This window comes from Cyprinus carpio, chromosome A13 (genome assembly GCF_018340385.1).
Source record: "Cyprinus carpio isolate SPL01 chromosome A13, ASM1834038v1, whole genome shotgun sequence".
Lineage (NCBI taxonomy): Eukaryota > Metazoa > Chordata > Actinopteri > Cypriniformes > Cyprinidae > Cyprinus > Cyprinus carpio.
This window is the reverse complement of record NC_056584.1, coordinates 4,518,985-4,544,026: the sequence shown is the minus strand read 5'-3', so window position 1 is coordinate 4,544,026 and position 25,042 is coordinate 4,518,985. Positions and strand designations below refer to the sequence as shown.

The 25,042-nt window shown below is 37.1% G+C and overlaps 2 protein-coding genes across 2 annotated transcripts in view; one reads left to right on the top strand and one right to left on the bottom strand.

The window, feature by feature from the left end:
- Positions 1-127: 127 nt before the first annotated feature.
- On the bottom strand, positions 128-4,831 carry LOC109068564 (ribonuclease T2-like). The gene is made up of 10 exons (XM_019085335.2): positions 4,663-4,831; positions 4,353-4,450; positions 3,563-3,617; positions 3,402-3,451; positions 3,086-3,143; positions 2,931-2,995; positions 2,729-2,842; positions 2,005-2,050; positions 1,489-1,563; positions 128-1,284 (listed from the first exon to the last, which is right to left on the bottom strand). Exons 2-10 carry the CDS (start codon positions 4,448-4,450, stop codon positions 1,090-1,092), a joined length of 756 nt encoding a protein of 251 aa, XP_018940880.1. The 5' UTR covers positions 4,663-4,831; the 3' UTR covers positions 128-1,089.
- A 1,099-nt stretch (positions 4,832-5,930) lies between these two features.
- Positions 5,931-25,042, top strand: part of LOC109068549 (myomesin-2-like) — a 36,530-nt gene continuing 17,418 nt past the window's right edge. Inside the window, exons 1-20 of the mRNA XM_042768418.1 lie at positions 5,931-6,008; positions 6,985-7,101; positions 8,434-8,491; positions 8,725-8,879; positions 9,014-9,100; positions 10,661-10,749; positions 10,903-10,953; positions 11,037-11,201; positions 12,463-12,624; positions 12,787-12,928; positions 14,311-14,510; positions 14,595-14,648; positions 15,403-15,530; positions 16,394-16,577; positions 16,840-17,014; positions 20,498-20,619; positions 21,998-22,185; positions 22,294-22,420; positions 24,028-24,206; positions 24,335-24,449. Coding sequence (XP_042624352.1) covers positions 7,016-7,101; positions 8,434-8,491; positions 8,725-8,879; positions 9,014-9,100; positions 10,661-10,749; positions 10,903-10,953; positions 11,037-11,201; positions 12,463-12,624; positions 12,787-12,928; positions 14,311-14,510; positions 14,595-14,648; positions 15,403-15,530; positions 16,394-16,577; positions 16,840-17,014; positions 20,498-20,619; positions 21,998-22,185; positions 22,294-22,420; positions 24,028-24,206; positions 24,335-24,449 — 2,467 coding nt within the window. The 5' untranslated portion in view covers positions 5,931-6,008; positions 6,985-7,015. The remainder of the gene's footprint in view (positions 6,009-6,984; positions 7,102-8,433; positions 8,492-8,724; positions 8,880-9,013; positions 9,101-10,660; positions 10,750-10,902; positions 10,954-11,036; positions 11,202-12,462; positions 12,625-12,786; positions 12,929-14,310; positions 14,511-14,594; positions 14,649-15,402; positions 15,531-16,393; positions 16,578-16,839; positions 17,015-20,497; positions 20,620-21,997; positions 22,186-22,293; positions 22,421-24,027; positions 24,207-24,334; positions 24,450-25,042) is intronic.

Here is a 25,042-nt window from a genome sequence, read left to right as displayed (position 1 = left end):
TGTGTTTAACTGTTAAAAAGACAGAAAAACACTATTTATTTACCTGAAGATTCTGTGCAAATGGTCATTTTTCTCCCTATGGTTTATTGCTGTCATCCATTCATAAAACGTACATGTGAACATCATATCTGTAAACATCAATGTGCTTTATTTATTCATTTTATTTTGGCAGAATGCATGTGCTGCCCTCCAGCGGCAGAAGCTTAAATGTGCATTATGTGCATCTGCTGCCAGTAGGCCCAAAGCTCCAAACCAACCACAAATTTAACACATTAACGTTGCAAATTAAGGGATGAATGGCAAACATAAAATCAATTTTATCAGATTAAATATACTGAAGGCAGAATACTACAGCTAATCTGGGTCTGTTATAAAAAAAAAAGAGTGAATATCAGAAAATGGGTCGAAAACATGCTTGGGTCATATTTCATATTAAAATCAAAAGAAATATATAAAGCAGAGAAAATGTAACTTTCTTTTAGGATCAGTATTTACTTTCATGGAAATTGAGCACATTAGCCTACAAAAAAAATAAATAAAAAATCTCTTTCTGATTTGCGAACATAATAGTGCTATATTATGTACATTGTCATGAATTTATATGGCACTGTAGTATTTGTTGCATTGCTTGTAATTTACACTTATTAAAAAAAAAAAAGTTTTTACTTTAATAAAAATACTGTATTATTAAAAGAGAGTAATTTAGAATAATGTGAATTGTCATAAAAGTAACATAAAAAAATTCAACTAACATGCTTCATTTATAATTTAATTCTTGAAATTTTGTGGTAAATGTAATCTGGACATGTCTTTTTTTGCCAAAACATACACTGTAAAACCTACAAAACTAATAAGAAGTGACCCCAGTAACCTTAGAATACAGCAGTCTGTGACACCCTTAAATCTTCACTAGATTGTTCCAGCATCAACATTTAAAACAACAAAGGAATTTAATGTGCAATTGCTTAAAGATAGTGTAATCAGGAAAGATTTCAACACTGTTTCCAGTGTTTCAAATACAGAATGAATTCTCGTCTTCTCTTGCTCCGTGATTTCACACTCCCACACGAGGTCTGGGGTTGCCCAGCTCTATGATCTGCTGGGCACTGGAGGGTAATAGACCGGCACGGAGTGATCACACACACTGAGCTCTGACTGGCCACTGACAAGCACTGGGGGGATGACATTGCTCCAGATTTCTTTGGTTGACTTTTCGCAATCGATCAGCTGGAAATCCCTGTCAACGCAGATCTCTATTTGGCCCAAAGTCTGAACCTGGCCTCCCTGAGAAATACAGTAAGAAATGAGATTGCACCTTAGCAAAACTGACGGCAAACTGTGGTCACTGTGCATCTAACCGTGAGTTACGCATCAAACTCATTCACTTCCATTGTAAATGCCTCACTCTAACATAGATATTTGCCTTATTCCCCCCCCTTACTTCTCAACCTTTTTTCTGACCACAAATGTTGGTCAGAATATTCATACCTTTCCTGGATGGACGCACTGAATCTTAGGCTTCACTCCAAAAAAGCTGGTAATGGCTGTCTCCACCTGATCCAGCTACGACAAGTGGGAAATATGACACATTACTCACATGTGCCTATAATCACAAGATTCTGGTTTACTTCATAAAAAAAAAAGGGAAGTTGGATAAACGCAACTAAAGAATGCAAGAAGTCAGGTTGTGTGTGTTGAAATGGTGATGTATGTTGGCCAATAATAACGCATGCTGTGGTTTAGGAAAATACTTTGAGGCCCTTTTATCAGATGGATGATGCATTTTGGGAAGTTTTTAATATGATCATTATTTAGCTGAGTTGAGTTATGGAATCACTGACAGGAACAGAAAACAGCAGGCTGGACCATTACAGTAAACACACTCCAACACAACCCTAGCAGCTGTTTATATATATATATATATATATATATATATATATATATATATATATATGCAACTGTATAATTCAGTGTCATTCTTAATTCATTCTTAATTCTACTTACTGTGTAGTACTCCTCAGAGGGGACGATTTTGTTGTTCTTTAAAACACTGAAAACACAAAAGACTCATGAGGAAATCAACTAGGGTTGGGTGTTATGATGCTATTTCTAGCACATAGCAGAAATAGAGATACAGTAGCAGAAATGTGTTAACCAGTAGTGTTTATACCATTGTACTTATAACTGTGCAGCCATTATGTGCTGGACTGCTTTACTTTACATGCTGTATAAAATGAGTAAACAAGTAGTAATGCGGAAATCCAAACTGGGACATGTCCTGAACTTGTTATTAAGGTGTGTTGTAATTTATATGAATCGCTTGTCGAGTAACATTATAATGTGGCACAGTAAAGGGATAGTTCAACCAAAAATGAAAACCACTGACTTCCATAAAATGGGGGGAAATTCTGAGTGAATTATCCATTTAATATAGAATTTAAATTGATGTGCGTCACAGCTGTGCATATAAGCGCTATTTTAAAAAAGCTTTGAGTGAGGCTTCAATCCGATTTTTGAGAAATATCAGTTTTATAATATTAGTCATTGTTTTGATTTATTTTTTTAACTGCAGACATATTACATAATGTCTGTATGTTATGAAACAGTTCTCATTTAGAAATACTCCCATCTTTTAAACAACTTTACTTTAACACAACCCCCTTATGTACTGAAAGCCACAAAATCAGCTTTTACATGACACAAGAACCACTGAAAAACAAGAACTTGCCTATTAAGGTCATACTTGAGGTTCAGCTCGAGAGCTTTGCTGAAGTATTTGTGCTGACTGTTTAGAGAATCAGCTTTTGCAGCACAGGTTCCATGCTTTATCCATTCATGTTGCCTAGGCAAAATTAAAAGCACACAATAAAAAGTCCATTATTTAGTTCAATCAATCGATCAAAATATACATCTGCAGGTTTCTGACATACCAAAATTTTGTGGAAGAAGATGCTAGCAGATTTGGCCAGTATTTTTCCATTTCTGGAATTAAGTCTTCAAGACATGCACATACAAAATGTCAAGCACATGTCCATCAAATTAAAACATATGACATCCAACAGGGCGAGCAAGGCAAGCAAACTACCTCAATCAAACTGGCATTAAAATGCCAGGATGTATTGCAGCTCATGCCAGCGTTGGGCCTGCAACAACAACAAACATTTTCTTCAAATACTGACATTAATTATAATCATCCTTACAATCACTGGCATTGTCATCCTTATCAGATGATTTTTAAGATCACGTGACAGTTATTAATATCATGCATTTAATACACACAGATGATGATCACAATTAGTGCATATTAAATAATAAGTCCCTACTCATTACATGCACCTCAAAATAAGAAAGTGTTGTACTTTAACAAGCATTAAGAAGAAAATGTGTCTTCATAAACATACCATAATCCATGCAGAGTCCAATAGCTTAAATTTGTTGTGCATTGTTCCATCTATAAATGAAAAACATCATCATTTATCCCCCAATACCCAGTGGAGGAGCAATATACGGTGCGCCTGCAATAATGGCAATAAAATAATGGAAAGTAAAGGCAATACAATACACTGCAAAATGTCTGTGGCCATTGTCGAGTTAGGATGAGTTCTGTCCATTCTTCCCTAAAAGATGACGTCAGTTCAATATGTATGATTTCAGGGTGACAATTACAATCTGACAAACATTTTGTACAAAACACAGATCCCAAAAACGGCTTCATTGGTATGCGTCTATGTAGAAATCATGGTCACAGTATCAAATGCGTATTAAAACCATTATGGCCATGCAAATGGCTGAATCTCATTAACTAAATTATTTTTGCTGTAATGTGCAAAATTTGCAATTTCTATTATTCGGAATAGCACTTCTCATTAGATTTAGATTTTCATTATTGTACATTATTTTTATTGGTTTACAATAATGAATACTGTGACAATGTTTATTAGTAGTAGTATTATTTAAATGCCATAAATCAAATAAAATAAAAGCAGTACAAGAAATACAACCATAATATAAAAGATAAATTATTTTTATTATTATTATCACAGTCATAATGTTGTGCATTAAGCAAATATTTCACTCGCAAACATGTTTTAGGACATTTGCTTAAAATGTAAAAAAAGATTTATGACATTTGTGTCAGAATAACCAGTGTAGTCAGTTTCCTGACTCTTATGAGCCGGAATTGTGCCAAGAACTGTGAGTGTGCTTTGTTAATATTGCTTTAAAATGTGTATCTTGTTCAATAAACAGGGGAAAACACAAACATATGAGGCTATGTACAATATTGATTGTTTGGCTGCTAATGCGCCCAACTTAAAACTCATCAATATGTGTAAATGTATTTGATGACATACCGAGGATGAGCAAAGGCTGTTGGACAGAAATATCCAGCACAAAGAATGACAGCAACTGCAATGAATCTCATTTTTCCAGATGGTGCAAGTCCGTTCATCTTACCGGGAACAAAAGAGAATTTATCAGCGTTCATAGTCGTAACTTACATTGCAAAAAAAAAAAAAAAAAAAAAAAAAAAAAAAAAAAAAATTCACAGAAAATACCACAAAGCTGCGTCCAAATTTAACATACTCAAATGTGAGAAAAACAGAAGAAAAAAAGAAAACAATAATACTTGCACAAACAAAATAACGTTAAGACTTTAGTTACCTGGTTTAGTCTGATATGCCCGTTCAATTTACATGCAGTTTTTATGTCCTCTTAGTAACAGAGAGACTGGTTTGAAAGGTTTTATTCAGTCTGGTGTAATTTTTAAGCTAGGACTGCCCAGCCACTGTCTTTCCGAAACTCTGTGCGGTCGAGTCACTTCAGAGACTGGTTTGAAAGGTTTTATTCAGTCTGGTGTAATTTTTAAGCTTCCGGTCGACTTCCTTGCCCCCTGGAGACACACTGCGGCCACAAACAACAATTTATGTCACGTGCAAGTGGATTATGCAGATTAAGGTGAAATGTTATAACCAGGAACTTTTCTAATGTCATTGGTACAGTTCCTTCTGATAAATGTATTGCCACTTTCTGATTTACTCAAAACTTAAATATAAGAACCTAATAAAAGTTGTCATTAGACTTAGTATAATTTGTTGCTGTATAATAAAGTATTTACATTTATTATTAATGTATCTTATTTTGATTTTTTTTTCTTGTGACTTTTTTTCTTTCACCCCAAACTGTAAATCTTCAAACTTTGATTTTCTTATTTGTTATGTATTTTGTAGTAATGTTAGATTTCTGTAAATACATTAATATACTAACTATTATAAACATACCTGCAAGAACACCATTCACGAGACACAGCGAGTTTACGCATTTAGAAAATCTACACAAAGTAATTTTAATGTTGTGGGTTTAGGTTTAAAATAAAATAAAAACTACAGAATTCTCCGAATACTCCAAGAATAAAGCAGTTGTAATTTGTGTAATACCTTTTGGTGCCGCTACTCGCGCAAAAAAAGGGATGTTTGTTCTTAGAAGATCACTTCAGTGTGGGTTTAAGGGATGTTTGTTCTTAGAAGATCAAGCTTTTAGAGTTAAAAAAGGGATGTTTTTTCTTGGAATATAATTTATGAATAATTTAATTTTAAGGTGGGTTTTGTTGTTTTGGAATAAGTTCATTTCGTTAATTTTCCACTAATTCAAACCAATTCATATGTACTGTATTTAAGTTAACACATTATTTCAATATTACAATTTCCGTTCGACTCACCTTAAACTAAACTCTTTTTATATATAATATATATAACTCATATATATATATATATATATATAACTCATTCAGTATCCAGCGTCAATTTAAAACGTCTGTCTGGTATCTTAATATCTGTGCGAAATGATGTGGGAAGAAAGTGTAAATGCTATATATAGTTTAATGCCTATCCATAAATGGGATGCGGGAGAGGCAACATTCCGCATGGGTAATATTTTGCTTTTCATCAGCTGGTTTCTCACTGGCGGGTAGATCCATCTACCTCCGCGTCGCGCTCTTCTATTCTCCCGAGGTGAGTATGTCTGGCCCTTTATTTCCACACTTTTGAAATTATAATGCAGAGTTGTCCTTGTGGAAATACAAAATCGTTCAGGCTGAAGGAATCTTTTGAACTTTACCTTGGTTGGGTGTTGATCTATCTCGAATGATGTTTGCTTGAGTGGGAGCTGCACTTGACTTTGAAGGCGTTTATAAAAAGTTGCCATTTTAACCAGTTTCAGTGCGTTGTGAATATAAGTGAATGAATAACTGGGCACACTTTGACATTGTTTTGTTTTTGAAAAAATTGGATGAAATGACCTTTTAAATATTTATCTTCCTCCCGTAAATCTTGATGCATTATGCAAAGTGACTAATTAATTTAATTTTACACGTCGTCTGTCAAATATGTTATTGAAAACTGCGCATAAATTTCTATATTTGCTATGCAAATTGGATGTGATGTATGTGGGCTTCATATGTAAATGAGATAATGTAATGCTGCATTTGAGTGCATGATTGTTTGTGTAAATATTTATCAAAAAGAAATGTGAGGAATTTGTTCATGTCCCCTTTGTTTATTTTGTAGTTAATTTATCCATATTAGAAGATAAACATTCATGAGAAGTTGGTTATCTTTCTATATTTCAGTACATTTACACAATAATAGCTTGTCCTTGTACACTATACAGTAGAAATTGCCTTGGAATACTGTACCCATCTCCTTGGACTGTCCGATATCCCAACCCCCAACCTCTAATTTTAAACTGCCGTGAGGTTTGGCTTCCCTGAGGCTCAAAGCTCCAGAACGCCCCTCCTCTTCATCTCCGCAAACAGGCCCTAACACCTAAATCACATCAAGAGTAGGCCGCACTCTGCTCAGTTTACTACAAACTGTCCCAAATAACATCAGTCACTGAAACAGGAAACTGAGAACAGTAATATGCATCTATCAATGAAAGCATTTTGTCTTGTCTTGTGTGCAAAGATGCTGCATGTTTTTGTTCCAGGTTTTATTCTTGGTTCTTGGGGTTGCCAAATATGGCTGCAGTTGTTACCAGACACAAGCATTTCGGTCGAGAATACCTCAGTACTGAATCTAAATGTGTTGTTCGGAGATACTCCAGGTAAGCGGAAGATTTACAGCAGCTTAAATCAAGCAAGTTCAAGTTAAATGGATTGTCGCAGCTAATCATGATGTTTACGGCAATACTAAACTAACTTGTAATAAAACAGTTAACATATAATAACACTGTTGGAGCTCTGCTAATACACCCTATTACCTACATCCCTTCATGTCACTATACTGTCCTCTGGGTCGTTGACATGAAATACTTTAGGAAGTTGACATGGCCTGCAGTGCGACACGCTATACTCCATGTAAAACTGTTTTCTAATTATGCATGCGGCTTATGTGACTTCATATTAGTGAGCGAGAGACCACAGGCTACATTTATCACACTGCAGGACCATTTAAAATAAACTGAAAGGAAGGAAGGCAAAAGGTGATTAAAATGGTAAACAACTGAAAAGAAATGGTGATCAGTTTCAGGGCCAGAGGTATATACTTTAACTTGACCAATCATATATAATGCACAGGACAACAAATACCCAGATATTGCCTGGAAACATTTTGCTTTCAATAGAACATTTTAGATACATAGATTAAGTTTGATAAGCTTTTGATAAGAATGGTATGGTAATAAGTATGGCAATAATAATAATAGTTATTTTTGTTCATTAAAATTAAGTAGATAACTTGCCCTAAAATGATCAATGTTAGTTATATTTTTAATATATCAGAACAAAAGCAGATTTGTTAGTGAAAAGAATTCCACACCAAAGCAACATTGTGATGGTGGTAGTTATTGTCTACCCTCTGAGGGGTCAAAAGGTCAGTATTGTTTTTTTTTGTGTGTGTGTTTTTTTTTTTTTAATTATAGGTTAAAACCTATAAAAGCTATTCATGTGAACCATGGGTAAAGAGGATCAAATAAAAAAAAATTCTCTCTTTTTTTTTTAAACCTGTTTCTTTTAATTGTTTCTTTCCACTTAAGACTGCCCTAAACAGGCGTTGCTTGAAATGCATGAGTTATGATATGCTTTTGTATGTTTGAATGTATTTCATGTCGAAATGAATAGATTGTTTATTTGATTTGTATTGAATGGTTGGTTGATTCTTTTTGGTGATTTTTGTTTCTTGCTGTTTGTATAGAGTTATGCTTTGAGCCCACTGATGTCATTTTATTATACACTCTTAGAAAAAAAGGTACATAACTGTCACTGGGGCGGTACCCTTTCAAAATGTACTAATATGTACACTTCAGGTACTGAAACATAGTAGTAATATGTACTTTTAAAGGGGTACAAAGATGTAGCTTTTAACTTTTGTACCTTAGGATACCGCCCCATTGATAGTATTATACCTTTTTTAAGAGTGTATGCAAATGTGTTTTCAGCTCTGCGGCTGAAGAGGTGAAATATCAATACCAAACACAGAAGAGAATCCGGGGAGTGGTAAAGCCCTTTAAACAATCATTCCTTTCCTTTTAAAAACTTCTTGACATGCTTCTGTTATAATACTTTCATTAGTAAACATGCACTGTAATGTACTTTAAAGACATTTGCTGTTACCTGTAGTAGGCATCAAGGGCTAAATATGACTGACTCTACTGTATGTTGGACATACATTTTTTTTTTCACAGACTTTTTATGATCCAACAGCACAATGAATTGTCTTTTTTCATCAGGTGGAGAAGAAGATGCCTGAGAAATACATCCGTGAGGAGTCCATGATCAGGGGCCCCAAGTTTGTGGTTAGACTGAGGTCCCACACAGTGTATGAAAACAGTGCTATTAAAATTTTCTGCACTGTGGAGGGATATCCCACTCCACAGGTTATATGGTGAGGTTTCTTCAAGTTCAGTGCAAATCTCTTCTGTGGTCATACAATGTCACTTTGACTTTGAAGTTGTAGTTTATATATGTGTGTGTGTGTCCAGGAAAATGTATTATTGTTATATGACAAATATTCTACAGGTTCAAGGATGATGTCATCTTGGACATTTCTTCTGGAAAGTACTTTGTGGAGAGCAATGCAGGATTCCATGCCCTCGCCATCCTCAAGTAATTTGAACTTTCCTGTGTAATATTTAGACGTTTTAGTGATGCAATGACAGCATGTGGTTTACTGATGATCTGTATTGAATGGAATGACTGACAAACTTGAATGACTGACAAGACTCGGGTTGAGTGCTCATTACATGCTCACCTACAGTAGTTATTAATTGGCCACAGAAAGCAGGAAACTTTCAAAAAAAGAGACTTGCAAGTTATTAAACTTTTGAAAAACTTTTGTCTCGCAGCAATCAAAAATTTGCAGTTCACCTAAAAAATAAATACATTTGCATATAGATAATAGCCTGTTTTAGATCCAGTAAGATTTTACATTGTAACATAATTATATGTTGACCACTAGGTAAATAAAAAAGAAAAGAAAAAAGTAAATTCCCCCAAAACTTGTAATACACCTGAATGTTTAACCTTTTTTTTTGGCAATTTTAAGAGGTTATTCTCTTTATTTTGTGCCTATTTTTTTTTTAAATAATTATTGTAATATACTAGTTCAGAATAATGTAGCATTTTATTTAAATCAGCTAATTAAATTAAAGAAAGTGCAACAAATACATAAATAAGGTGCAAATAATTGACAATTAAAATAAGGCATCACAATTTTTTTTTACAGTAATGAAATTAAGAAAAATATCCTTACTCATCCTACTATTGTCATACATTTTAATGATTCCAAAATATTCTTCATTTTCTCAATGCTTTTTCTTAAAACATTTTGCGATGCAGTTTGACCACAAAGGACAAGCTCTTGATAGGTTTCATGAGATTCACCCTCTAAAAAACAATTTAATGTAATTAACAAGTGAATTTCCACAAAAGGAAGTCATGTCATTGGGATTGCATGTGAACTTTTCCAATTTAGTCCAGGGCCATTCGGTGCGCCGCCCACGTCTTGAGCTCCTGTCAGCTGTTAATGTCAGAGTGCTGAGTTTGGTGTCATCTGACACTCCGGCGCCTTACAGAGAGATGACTTTCACTGCTGTCACCCTGTCAGTCCCACAAAAACTCACCCGGGCCCTTATGTCACATTCCTGATGGCTTCTTGCATTCAGAGTCCAAACCTCACATGTGAAGCTTGGCTTTCCGCATTTCATCTAAAATGGCCAAACCTTTCACTTTTTGCCACACAGCCATTCTCCTCAAGACCACAGGGGCCGGGGGAGAAGGCTCTAATATAGTATGGTCACTCTGAAGGTCACATTACAGTCGTCTCATTTTCTTGTCCCTTGCATCTCGTGTTTGCTATTCAAGCCTCAGAGCCTCCCGTGTTGAACATGTTCCAAAAACAGGAGCTAGTCTACATTAGCATTTAGTTTGTTGCAATTATCCTCTTGACATTAGAGCATTAGTTAACTGGTGATTTATCCATCATGACGGGGAAGCACTTTATGTGCTTTCCAAATGTCAATTAGGAAATGACTGTGGCATATATCCAATCATAGTGATTATTTATTGACTGATTAATTAGTGGAGTGGGTGAAGCGGTGTTGCGATCCAGTCATGTATTGAGTGAAGTTGTAGACACCTGTGAATGAGTTATGTGTGTTTTTGTAGGTGTGCGACTGATGACACTGCAATGTACACGGCTGTAGCCTCAAACACTCATGGACAGGTTTCTTCCCAGGCCTCCATCATTGTGAAGAGTAAGACTTTTTCTCCTGTTTTCTGGAATCTAAGCATATCTAAACAAGATACAGTTGCTGGAGAACCAAAAAAAAGAACTATTAATTACCCAAATTCAGATGATGAATCTTTTCTTTACAAAGTCATTATATACTCTCTATGTTGACTTTTAGGGTGCAAAGAGGAAGAAAAGTTCAATCCTTACTCCTGGATGCCTTACCAGTGTAAGTGTGAAGGGCTCTAATGAATAAATGATATGATTTAAACACAAGTCATGAAAGAAAAGACCTGTTTTGGTGTTTCTCAGATGCCATTTTACCTGAAATCAAGTATACAAAGATTAACATCACCTACACTGAGACGTTTGACGTGACCTTTGGAAAAGAAGGCGATAAGGTCACTTTGACCTGCAAGATGATCATCAACCCCAACCTGGCTAACCTTCAGCCTGAGGCGCTGTGGTACAGAGATGGTAGGAACTGGCCATCAAAGGCCAACGCAAATAGTTTTTGTGTGTCTGTAGTGAGGTTATTGTTAATGAAGCCGCGGTCACACTAGACTTTGAGCATGCAAAATTTCTCATTCTTGACCCTCAACGGTCAACAGATAACAAATAGTAGTAAATCCAAAATGCTAAAACATAAAATCTACTCCACTTTCCTGCAGTGCTGTGGCTTTAAATTTATGTTCTTTTAATTCAGTTACGAGGTCATGCCGTGACGTTTCGATCTTCTGTTCTGATGTGAACTCGTAGGTCAGAGTTCACCAAACTTGAACGCAGCAAAATGTAAAACAACTTCGCATTAGCTTGTGTTTCCGCTCTCCCACATTCGCATGCGTATGAATGGAAGTCAGTGGAACGAAAAGTGTAGTGTGACCGACCCGCATTCACAGATTTCATATGACTACAAGATTTATACTAGCTGCTGAATATGAAATGAACGGTAATTTTTGTGCGCCAAAAATAATGTGAAAAATAAGGACTTTTTAATCCCCTATTATATATTAATTAGAAAACAGATGTCCCACCCCAAATCCATATCATTGGTTGAGCTAGTGTTTTATAATGGCTGCTTAAACAAACAGATTGCAATTCCATTTTATGCAGCTACTGACGCAGACATTACGCATTTTGCCTTTATGCAATAATGTATATACTGCAATAAAGTTAACATGCTTTTCATTTAGCCATTAGAGTAATTTCAAATATGTGAGGATGACAGTGTTAAGAATCATAATTCCGATTTAATGATTTGTATGTGTCAACACTCAAAAAATGTTAATGGAAGTTCATAAAAAGTGGATGCTTTCTTGTATTAAAATATTTTAATAAAATATATTTAGGTGATCATCACTATTTATTGTTATTTTAATATTTATTCCACATTTGTAATATATTATACTTCTTCAAATGCATAAATAATGAGATATATTTAGTCTGAAATATTTTTTTTTGCTGTATTTTAAATAACCTATGACAGCTGCATTTATTTATTGTGGCATTCACCTCGGGTCATATATTAATTTTTGAGTTGTTCTGTAGTTGTGAGTTTTGCAGTCGAGTCGTTCACAGAACAAAATGGTTTTTATGTCCATTTGTATGACTCATTTCACTCCAATCTCATTTACTGAATCATCAGATTACACTTTCCAGATCTGCAGTCTATTCTACAAAAGAAATAATTTCATTTTCTCTCCTCTCATACCCCATGTTGTTTTTTTGGGCCCTCCAGAGTATCTCCTGAAAGAGTCCAAGTGGGTGAAAATGGAGTCTGGAGGAGGTGTTGCCAAGCTCACGCTTACTCAACTTGCAAAGGACGATGAGGGTCTTTATACCCTCCGCATGGTGACCAAGGGAGGCGATGCGGTCCACAGTGCTTACGTCTTCGTTGATGGTAAAGAGTTGTGAACTTTTCCAAGGGTTGTTGAAAATCTTATGTGATTCTTTAAAGGTCTGGATTAGCATAATTCATCTCATATAGCGCATACATCTGTTTCGGAGTGATTCCCTCAGCGAATCAGTGATGTGTAGGAGTCATCATGCTTTGTCTTGGCAGATGGTCCACCTCCAGTTCCTCAAACTCCCGGAGCCCCAATGGACATTAAGATCCATGATGCAAATAGAGATTATGTCATCGTGTCCTGGAAACCTCCTAACACCACCACTGAAGGCCCCATCATTGGATACTTTGTTGACAGGTGACTGTGCTGACTAAAGGTGTCTTCCCAGTGGGAGTTGTTTTGTGGAATATAAGATATTTGATACAGTGGCCTCAAGAAATATTTGGACACTGAATGTCATGGCATTAGATAAGAAATTGTCAAATATCTGCTAGACATTTAGCATTTAGCTTCTCCTACTTTTCTTAGTTATGTATAGTGCCAGTTTATCAGGAAGTGACGATTTTGTTCTCTTTCACTCGTTGGATGGTAACGGTGCTTGTTCGCAAATGTTTTGTGTGATATTCCAATTTTGTGCATAAGTTAAATTCGCAACTTTGGATGGAAACCCGGCTGCTGTCAATCTTTTCATTCCAAACCGGACTTCTTTCTATGCAAATGAGGATTATTATGGAATCTACCTGATTGACAAATGTTAATGAGTTTATATCTCGCAATTCTGACTTTATAACTCACAATTTTGACTTTATAACTCGCAATTGCGTTTTATAAAGCCAGAATTGCAAGATATGAAAATTCTGAATTGTGAGATAAAAAGTCGCAATTACCATGTTTTATTTTTTATTCAGTGGGTCGGAAATGGGCTTCCATACTAAACAGACGTCTTTGATCATTGCGCCACACTTTTTGAAATTTCCGCATCTCACGCATGAGTGCAGTTTTTAAAAGTGCATCCCTAAACTCTGCATTACTTCCTTTCATCAGCCTGTGCACCATTTTTAATAGCAAAAAAAGTATGTTTGACAGGCCCCACCTATATTTGCCTTGTCGCAAATATCTATTTGTGGGCCCAAAAAAAAGGATGCTGTCAATTCTCAGTTGATTTCGCCCTATTTTCTGTGTTTTATTGTTTAAAACATAAACTTCCTTTTATGCATTGTTTTGCTTAAAAATGCATGTGTTATTATGCTTCTTTAAAACAAAATTGTTTCTTTAAAACATAATCTGGTTTTATTGACTAAGACAAAATGTGCTTAAAGTCTACAGTTTTAAGCGTGCTTTAAGTGTTATATTAATGTTACTTAATTGTAGGTTCTCTGTAATACAAAAGAAAGTTTGTTGTCCCTTCCAATGAAGCTACTTAGAAAAACACATATTTTTGCCTGGGACATGCTTTGAATAGGCTAATAGACGCTGTGAGTAGTTTGTTCCCTGTCACTTTGAGCTGCATTATTATCGAGCTGAAATTTACTCTAGTCAGACAGTGATCAGATTGTTAAGTGATGCATGGTTCTGCAATTACGTATGAATGCTCCTAGACTCATATCATCTCCTCGGAATGCAAAAGTGGGAAATATCATCTCCTCTTTCACAGCAGTGTGGAAGTAATGATATGATAATCTTGATTACTGTCCATATTCATTGTTGTTCATGTTTTTTCTTTAACTCTTGTTGGGCAGATGTGAAGTTGGAACAGAGAACTGGGTGCAGTGTAACGACTCCCCTGCAAAGATCTGCAAATATCCCGTGCAGGGTCTGTTTGAGGGACACTCTTATTACTTTCGCGTACGTGCCGTCAACTCTCGCGGCACTGGCAGACCCTCCAGAATGTCTGAGCCCATTGCTGCTCTGGACCCTACAGAGTTTGAGAGACTTCATGGTGAGCAAAACTAAGTCCTCATGAAGTAAAATTTAGTGGTTAACACTGTATGTGTTCATAATGTACTGCTTTTTGTTTCAACAGCCACAAAACTTGGTGGAAGACTTGACGTTGTGACTTACTATGATGACCTTGAAGGTACTTTATAGTTGGATTTATTTACTGAAAAATTGGTCAGATTTAAAAGTGTGATTTCAATGCATGTTAAAACCATGGAAGTGAATATAATCTTTAAATAATAATGGAAAAGTCATGGACATTTCTATAGTAATAATAAAAAAATGGCAAGTTAAGTTGGCTAAACTACTACTTTATAGTGACGATTGCATGTATACGGCTTCGGCCCAGTTGCTCACTATCGTAGGACGACCCACTGGAGAAAATGTCCATTCTTCAGTGCCCTTCAAGAGCCCAAAAATGACATCTGGAAATACCCTTTACTGCATCCTTAAATATCGTGGGGTGGATCTGCCTTAAAATGTTCTTCCTTTTGTCACTTAGTCAAGTTTGTGTGTCTTTGTATTTGTATTATGTATTAGGTGACAGCAGCTGTCACTTAGTGCTTTTCCCCCTATTCTTTTCATGCTTTTTGCTTTCAAAATTACCAATAATTATCTAGCCCATAATTGGCTCTCTTCTGAGAGGTACTGATTAGTTTTTGATGAGAATTCTATCAGGAAGGGAACGCACAAACATCTGTGGTTCTTTTTCAAGTTGAAATGAACACATCAACTAGTGTCACCCATGTACATGCATATGTGTGTGTATATATAGCAGTCCATGATATTAAACTTGCTTTTAAAGCTAGTGAAATTATTTTGGATATTTCCTAGTGTGTGTATATGTGTTCAGGGTAGAAACAGTAATTCTGTTTGATGTGCTTTGCCTGCAGCCGAGGGAAAAGCTCCAGGACCTCCCTCTAAAGTCTGTGCTTCAGAGACGGACCGAACATATGTTGTGCTCAGTTGGGTCCCTCCAGTCTACCATAGCAAAGCCCCCATGTGGTATTACATTGAGAAGGTTAGTTTCAGCTCACTGCCAGACGTTGACCCAGCCGAATAGTCACAAACTTTGTTTCAGCAGTTTACTTTTCTTCTTATGTCACATTTTATCCATTAAGAAAAACCTAAAGTGTAAGAATGTTTAAGAGGAATATTTTTAAATTAGTTTTTGTTTTGCATTAAATGATGCAGCACAGCCATAGGAAAAATGTGTTTCTCAGAAGTTAATCTTTCATAGCTTAGAGATAGATATGACTGATATTGTTGTTTTAATTATATATTTTAAAGCAAAATAATTTTTTAACAATGCCATTTTTTGTTTCATTGCAATAACTGATATCTAAGACCCATTTTTATTTTATTTTTATTTTTCCCCCTGATTTTTGACACAATAATAACTTAATATTACACAACAAGCATATTATTATTATTATTATTATATTAAAGCAATAATAATAATAGTCATGCAAAGTGCTGATCCTAAAGGGTTGAAAATGTATTTTTGTCTTTGTTTTCGGTTGTTTAATTGTTAATTAAGTTTTTTGACTTATGAATATGAAAAGCTGTAAAAGGTTATTTAGTTATGCAAACAAAGCATTAAAAAAGGTACATTTTCTGTCATTTTTATTTAATCTATTGTCCCAATATTAAAACAAAATGAAATGTGTTGTGTTTGCAGACTTTGGGGTTGTGGCAAATCCATTGTCAGCCTTTGCCTCTATTTAATCTTTATTTAATTTAATAACTGTCAAGGATAGACAACTGAGAAAAAAAAACATTTAAAAACTTGTATTTGTGAGAGGTTAAAGCGGTCAGTCTTAATTTCCCACACAATACATATTTGTGTAATAGAGTGTATTTATTAACTCTGGACTTTAATAGCTTCAAGTTGGAGCTGGATCCTGGCAGAGAGTGAACACTAAAGTACCCATCAGATCTCCTCGCTATGCTGTCTTCGACCTGCTTGAGGGAAAGAACTATCAGTTCCGTGTGCTATCCGCTAACATGTACGGCGTCAGCGAGCCTTCCGAGCCCACCAGTACTGTAACAACCCTGCAACTGAAGGGTAAATGCCTTAAAAAAGCATGTCACAGAAAGGCCAATGTGCCTATGATGTATTTCACTTCAGATATTGACATGTTGAAATGCATATGAAATGGCATATAGATCTCTGAAGTTTGCTCTGACTTTGATGTTGTCATTAAGGCAGTAATGATTTTTTATCTGCCTTTCTGGAGTGGAACTGATTCATGCATGATAGGTCATCAAGGGATTGATTGGGCTTGTCGGTGAAATCACCCCTGAAATGAAGTTCTGTGTTCATTCAGGTGTGCCCTCAGCTCCTGGACAAGTCGTTGCAACCAGAGAGACAGACACTTCTGTTCTAATCCAGTGGGCACCTCCAAAGGATCCCAATAACCTGATTGGATATTACATTGATTCTTGTGTGAAAGGATCTAAGGACTGGACCTCTGCCAATCACAAGCCCCATAAGCAGACCAGGTATGAGCTTAGTCTAGGTGAAATGATCTGAGGCACTTCCCATTAAAGCATCTGAACATTAAATAAAATAAAGTTCTAATTTTAGCAAATGTAAAAGCCCTTTCACACTAAAAGTGAAATGAATAAGCCTCAGGCTAAAGGAAATGTAAATTCATGTCTGTACAGTAGAGGGCACAGCTCAAACAAACCTTTCAGTTGTGCTGCCTTTCTGGACTGCATGAAGAATATGATGCAGGAGAAGAAAGTCCAACACTCTTGAACAATTAAAAAAAAGAAAAAAGAGAGAAAAGGAAACAAATGTCATGCTTTTAGGTCACACTTTATTTTAAAGGGGTCATATGATGTTGATAAAAAGAACATTATTTTGTGTATTTGGTGTAATGAAATGTGTTTATGTGGTTTAAGGTTCAAAAAGCACATTATTTTCCACAAACTGTATATTATTATTTCTCCTCTTTGCCCTGCCTTTCTGAAACACATAGTTTTTTACAAAGCTCATCATTCTGAAAAGCGAGGTGTGCTCTGACTGGCCAGCTATCCAGTGTGTTGTGATTGGCCGAATGCCTCAAGCGTGTTATGGAAATGTTACGCTTCTTGCCATACTGTGATGCGTGTCCTGGTCAGAACACTGGCGCCACAAGACAAAAACAATAAAACCCATTACAAACCAGCCATTTGTTGCATCCAGTGGGGACATAATAACGGATTCTAATGACTTATACTGTGCTTTTACACGTTGCGTTGCATTGCGCCGTGTAAACATAAAACCATGTTTGCATTTGTGATCAGAGAAATGACAAACAACAAGAGCTACTCTACATCAGCCGTTCTCAATTCCAGTCCTTTGCGCCCCCCAGCGCTGCATATTTTGCATTTTTCTCTTTGTTTACACACCTAATTCATATAATCAGCACTTTAGAAGTGAGCTCCGTGCATGAACTGTGTTCCCATTGACATGGTCCCTACACAGTGTTTGTAAACGTACTTACAGACTGTGAGTCAGAACAGCCGGCATTGTGGTCTTCTCTAACGGATCAGGAAACATAAAATTCGGACCCTCGCACTTTCACCCCGAACTTTCACAAAGTGTGTGGATGCTGCTCTGGCTCCACTGTGACTCCAGGGCATCCACATACTAAATTATATAGACGATTGGTTGATTCTAGATCAATCGGAGCAGACGGTGGTTCGACATCGAGATGTCCTTCTTGCCCATATGAAAGAGTTGGGGTTAAGACTGAACGTAAAGAAAAGTGTGCTTTATCCATTACAGATGACCACTTATCTGGCCGTGGTGTGGGATTCGACCACGATGCAGGGCCAGCTGTCTCCTGCTCGGATCGAGTCGATCCTCACTGCAGGTGGCTCAAGACCAAGGGGTTTTCCTCGAGAGGAAATCCACTTCACATGATCAAGGTCACGCGGTGATGCTTTCGTGCCTTAGATATGTGGAGGAAACATTGGTTCTTGTCACAGGGGCTGGTGTTGGGCGTTCCTTGTCGTTGCATAACGTTAACAACAGATGCGTCCCTCACCGGTTAGGGTGCGGTCATGAATGGTCATCCTGCGTGCGGTCTGTGGAGCGGCAGCCATATCATGTGGCACATCAACTGCCTGAAGATGCTGGCCATATTTCAAGCATTAAATCACTTTCTCCCAGACCTAAGAGATCCAATCCAGAGCTCCCTCTACGAGGAAACTGTTTGCCCTGAAGTGGAAACTCTTCACTTCCTGGTGTAGAGATCGCTAGCTTGACCCATTTAACTGCCTGGTCAGTTCAGTGCTAGAGTTCTTGCAGGCTAAATTCTCTGCAGGGTTGACCCACTCCACCCTGAAAGCGTATGTGGCGGCTATAACTGCTTAACACGACCTTCTCGGTGGTCAGTCTGTCAGAAGACACCCCCTGATTACACGTTTCCTTTGCGGTGCGCTGAGGCTGAGACCTTCTGTACGACCTCGTGTTCAACCATGGGACCTGGCCGTGGTCCTGGAGGCTCTCTGTAAACCTCCGTTTGAACCAATAGAGGAGGTTTCAGATTGAGTTCTGATGCTTAAGACGGTCTTCTTATTAGCCATCACTTCTCTAAAAAGAGTCAGAGATTTGCAGGCCTTGTCAGTGGCCACCTTCTTCCTAGACTTTGCCCCCGGCTTGGCCAAAGCTTTTCTGTACCCTAGATCAGGATACATTCCTAAAGTGCCCTCCTCAATACCACGGCCTGTCATACTTCAGGCTTTCTGTCCTTCTCCCTTTCGGGAGCCTGACCAGCAGAAGCTAAATTGCATGCACTGGACACATACTGTATGTCCACAGAGCTGCCATGTGGAGGAAGTTGTTTGTTTAAGTCAGTTGTTTGTCAGTTATGGTCCTTCCAAGAGGCTGCCATGTGGAGGAAGTTACTAAACAGACCCTCAGTCGGTGGATTGTTGATGCCATTTCTATGCCATATGAGTCCTCTGGCCTTCCCTCACTCTTAGGGGTCAAGGCTCACTCCACTGAAGCTCTGGCCAAGGCCTTCCTGTCGGGTGTGGCTATGCAGGATATATGTATGTTTGTCAGTTATGGTCCTTCCAAGAGGTTCGTCAGATTCTACAACCTCGATATTCGTACTGCTCCTGGTTCCTGCATCCTCTTGCCGTAGTTGTGCTGAAGTCATAAACACTACACAGGGACTTAAAAGTCTGGCGGCGTGGGCATCTCATTCCTAAAGTGTTCGACGCAGCTCAAGTTCCTGAAGGGAAATGTCTCAAGGTTACGTATGTAACCCTAGTTCCCCGAGAGAATTAGACGCTGCGTCTCCTGCCATACTTCCGGCATCCCTGCGAGCGCTTCCCTCATTCTCCAGAAGCTGCCGCTGTCTCCACCTCACGTGCATTTATAGCTTCCTGGTCACATGTTACCCCGTCCGTGACATTGCGCCCATCCATTGGTCTGATTACACACAATTCAAAGCATAGTCACGCTGGATGCCGTTCCCACGGGGAACTAGGGTTACATACGTAACCTTAAGATGTTCTACAGCATTTATTGATCGTAGTTAATGTTAATTTCAACATTTACTAATACATTATTCAAATCAAAAGCTGTATTTGTTAAGCGAGGCATAATGTACATCCAGCCAGTTGTTATCGCAAAATAACCCACGACAGGGTGATCAGGACCCCGACGCGAAGTGCTTATTACACAGCTACTTGCCTCACAAGTAAATAATTAGACACAAAATACTGATTTGAGTTAAAATATTTAAAACGAAAAGCTACCATGAACACAGCAGGGGCACCAAAATAAATCTGATTTGTGGAAAGTGCCATAAAGTGCATGATATGGTAATTGAAAAAAACAAAAACAATATCTGATCACATATTTCAACATTAAATGCCATTGGAAAACCAGAAAGCTTACATCAGCTTTCTGAGGATGCTATTCTCTAAATAATTAAAAATAGAAACTTCCTCTTTCACTGCCTCATTACTGGGTTCTCACAGGTTTGTTGTGCACGGACTGACCACCGGTGAGACGTATGTCTTCCGTGTTCAAGCCATCAATGAGCTGGGCCTCAGCGACGAATCCCAGGAATCGGCTCCTCTTTCTGTGAGAGCTGCTCTTAGTAAGTCTGCCTCTCCCAACCCAGTCTCCTTTGATATTCCATCAAGAAACCATTTATTTTGATCCATTTCCTCTTGCCAAACACATTCAAAAGCTGTTTTTCAGCAGGATGTGTTTGTTATTGATAAACCCATGGTGTAGTAAATGACAAAAAAAAAGAGGCATGCACCAGAACTGGCCCACAAGACTTGACATTACAACTGGTTGGAACAAGACTTTATTGATCTTCACGCATAGGCAGTGCTAAGGAAAGTTGCCACACAATCACAGCAGAAAAAAATGAATTCTAAAATTGTTCATAGTGTAATATAACCGTCACACTATAAATATATAAGATATATGGTCATACTACCCACCTCTAGTAGACAGATGCATGGAAGAGGTTTTACATTTTTTTTTATTTCCCTTAAACCTCGTACCATTTGCTAAATTGGTTTAATAATTTATGAATGAATGTTTTTTTCTTTCCGTATCTCTGTGGGACACTTAGTCAACAAGTAGAAATGATTTCAGCCAGCAGACCATTAAATTTTTACAGATCTGGATGATTTGTAGAGCTGTTTGCTTTGTAACTCTTTAGCTTTAGCTAACAGCAATCCTCTGTTTGGACTCAGGGGGACAATTCCATACTCGGAGACTTCAAAAGATTAAACTGTAGATGAAACTTTTTGTCCTAAGAGTGCAGGCCTGTCTATAGTAAAGAGACAGTCAAAACAGTGCTCGGGAAATTAAATTAGATGATTTCTTTAGATTCATTTATTAGATGGAATTAAGCAGCTGTAATGTAGTATAACTCATGTTATACCATTCTTTTTGCTATGGACATCATTGGTACCTTGTGTGGCTTGAGGAGAGTGTTTCATTTACAGTATTTGCCAGTCAAAACAGTCAAAAAAAAAAAAAAAAAAACATAAAAAAACAAAACAAAAAGAAACAGACAAACAAAAAAACACAAAACATTCAACCCCCCCCCCCCCAAAAAAAAAAAAAAAAAGTAGGACCAAAATATATAGGGACCTGAAGGTGGGCTCTTTTGACCTGCACCAGTAGGCACCTAGCAACAACTCCTTACACCTTAGATACTGCACTGAAATTCTCTCATAACATCCTAGCATTCTGATAGCAATTTTTGTATGGGCAACAACCATTTTCAGAAAATGATGACTTTTTTCAAAAACTCAGTGAGCTGCGTACATAGCTATTTATATATAAACAATGTGTTACATTAATGATGCATTTCACACAACTATATCACACCTGCAGACACAACACTTCTCTCAGAAATGTGCATATTAAAAGCCAGAGATGAGGCATGTTCCTCTCAGTCCAAGACATGAGTAATGGGCTGGACAAGCTAAAACAATCTGTCTTCTCCACAGAGCTGCCTTCTTCCCCTTATGATGTCTCTCTTCTCTACTGTGATGGGGAATCCATGGTGATCAACTGGAAGCAGCCCATCCATTCTGGAGGAGCAGAGGTCACTGATTATTACATTGACAAATGCAATGTGGCCAAGAAAACATGGAAGGAGGTCAACATCCCACCCATTAAGGAAAGACTGCACAAGGTGGCCATGTATTGCAGCATCCTATGCATGTTATTGTTACATCGGCTTATACTGATTGATTTATAATATGCATAACATAATTACTAAGATGAACTGTTCCTTCTTAAGATTGGAGGTCTGACAGCTGGGTCAGTGTACCAGTTTAGGGTCTATGGAGCTAATTTGATTGGACTGGGTGATGCTTCGACCCCTAGTGCTCCCTTCAAATGTGAGGCTTGGACCATGCCTGAGCCAGGTAATGCGACTTTTGCGCATAGTTTTAGTTTAATAACTGGTAATTACATATATTATATACATGTCTTGTCTATGTTAACCAGCTAGTACCTGGTGGGCAGAATTGGTGACACTTTACAATAATGTTACATTTTTTAACATTAGTTAACATGATCTAACAATGAAAAATAATTCTAACAGATTTATTATTCTTAGTTTGTGTTAATTTCAACATCAATTTAATTGACTTGAACCAACATAAACTAACAATGAATATTTCTATTTTATTAACTGACGTTAAGAAAGGTTAATACATACAGTAACAAATGTAATGCTCATTGCTAGTTAATGCATTAACTAATGTCAGCTATGGAACCATGTTTTTAAGTTTTACAGGAGAAGCAGCAGAATTTTAATCAACAATGCAGATTACATCACAGAAAGCCAAATGTTTAAGTTTCCAAGGCATAACAAAGGATGTAAAAGATCATTAAATGTAAGATTTTCATTGGCAATGCAGCACTGGCCCGAAAGGCCACAAAACTCTTTCACATTGGTCCCGGGCCAGCGGGACATCCTTATTCTTGAGCCCTGTCACTGAAAATCTTCCCTCCTCTGCAGCTCTGGAATCTTATTCTCCATTCCTCGTATTTAAATTAACACACTCAAGAACTAATGGTCTTTTGACAGCACACCACAGAGATCTGAATTTTTACTTTTTTTGCCCTATTGCCCTTTTAAATTTTTTTTACAACTCTGTTAACTAATATTGTTGCAAAAGAGCTCTTTGAAGTTTCTACATATAATTATATCTCTTTATTTCAACAGAAGAAAGTAAGTCATGCATGTTTGGCACAATATGATTATGTTGAATTTTGGTAATTATGTGCTGCCCTAAGAACACTTTAGAGGAAGTAAAAGTCTTAAGTGTGCAAAACACACTCATGCATGAGTCTTCCAACCCACAATTCTTGGCAAACATTACGTTGGTAGTTGTTGTTTAGCAGATTTATAGTGGTTTTAGAGGCACAGATCCTCTGCTGCAAGATGTCTTGTTTGCATGGTTAAAAACCTTATTAAAAGTCTACAAGGGGAATATGAGCTCTCCATAGCTCTCTTTTGGCTATATTACAGGGTTCCAACCTGCAACCACCATGCTGCCAGCCACCACTGCACTATATCACAATCATTAAAAAATAAAGTATTAATAGTATAATAGTACATGTTTCAAAACATGTACTTACTTGGTTTCAAGTGAACCGAGTAAGATGATCAATAGCTGTTTTCACACAAAGAGCTGTTGTTCGAGACACATTTTCGAGACACACTCTTTCCCTTGACATTTGTGTATTGAACGGTCAAGACCAGACAAGAAATACAGAAGACCCATACACGTGATAGAAGCTGTGTAGAATATGTTCCAGTTATGTTTTACCCTAAAATCAAAGAAGTTATATTTCAGATGAAAATCAGATATAAAACATCCAGATTAATTACAGTGATGAGAATATGGGTGATCCGTATTAGGTTGATATGTCACCTGGATATGTTTTCATGAGATTCACCCAAATAGATGATTGAAAGTGTGAAAAACTGGAGCATTGATTTCCTCGTGTTTGGCTTTGGCAGGTCCAGCCTATGACGTGACCTTCACTGAAGTAAGGGATGATTCGGTGGTGGTGGAGTGGAAGGCTCCTGTCTACATCGGCGCCAGTGCCATCACTGGATACTTTGTTGAGAAATCCAAGAAAGGCTCTAATGCCTGGAGCAAAGTCAACGAAAGTTCAGTCAACCACTGCTATCTTAAGGTATCGATTTGTGCTGTCAAACTCACATTCTCAGATATTTTGTACTATTACTTCAGCTAGTCATGGAAGTATGAATGCTGTTGTGTTTCTCTATGGCTTTATCAAGCGTATTGTTTGAATTTTTGCAGGTCAAGGGTCTAGAGACAGGCGAGTCTTATTTGTTCCGTGTGCAGGCAGAGAATGCCCAGGGCATTGGCGTGGCTTCAACCCCTTCTGACCCTGCGTGCATCAAGGCACTGCCAGGTAAACTATTACTGCAGAGGGACCAGCTTGTAATACTTGTATATATATGAATACTTGTACATATATGAAAAAAAAAAAAAAAAAACGAGAAAAAAAACCGTACAGTTTTTAAATTTTTTACATTTTTAAATTTTTATTTTATTTATTTCTTTATTTTTTTAAATCAGTCAGTTACTTTCATGTGTTTATTCTAGAGCATGTATGCACATTGAAAGGATCGTTTTTGTGCAATTTGAGTTTAGGGATCACAATTAATGAGACAATTACCGTAATGTTGGATTTTTTGCTGATTTGTAATTTGTGATTGAAATGTTTGAAAACAATTACTGTACATACTGTAGATTGTTTGTTGACAGTAGATAGGAAGTACTTTTCAAGAAAACTTCTCTCCCTCATGTCATTACAAACCCATAAGACTTTGGTTCACCTAAGAAAGATTTTTAATAATAATGAGAGGTTTTTGTCTATCCATTAGAAGTCCAGGTAACCAAAAAGGTCATGCATCGTTAAATCAAATCCATATGAATCAAGTGATTTTATCCAAGCCTTGTGAAGAGATTAGGTCACTTTGTTTCATGAACATATTTAATTTA

Excerpts from the sequence above, each read along its gene's own strand:
- LOC109068564 (XM_019085335.2), bottom strand. The coding sequence starts at position 4,450 with ATGAACGGACTTGCACCATCTGGAAAAATGAGATTCATTGCAGTTGCT. Across the intron at positions 2,843-2,930 it reads TCTTCTTCCACAAAATTTTG|GCAACATGAATGGATAAAGC; the intron begins GTATGTCAGAAA and ends AATTTTGCCTAG. Across the intron at positions 1,285-1,488 it reads AGTGCGTCCATCCAGGAAAG|GGAGGCCAGGTTCAGACTTT; the intron begins GTATGAATATTC and ends TGTATTTCTCAG.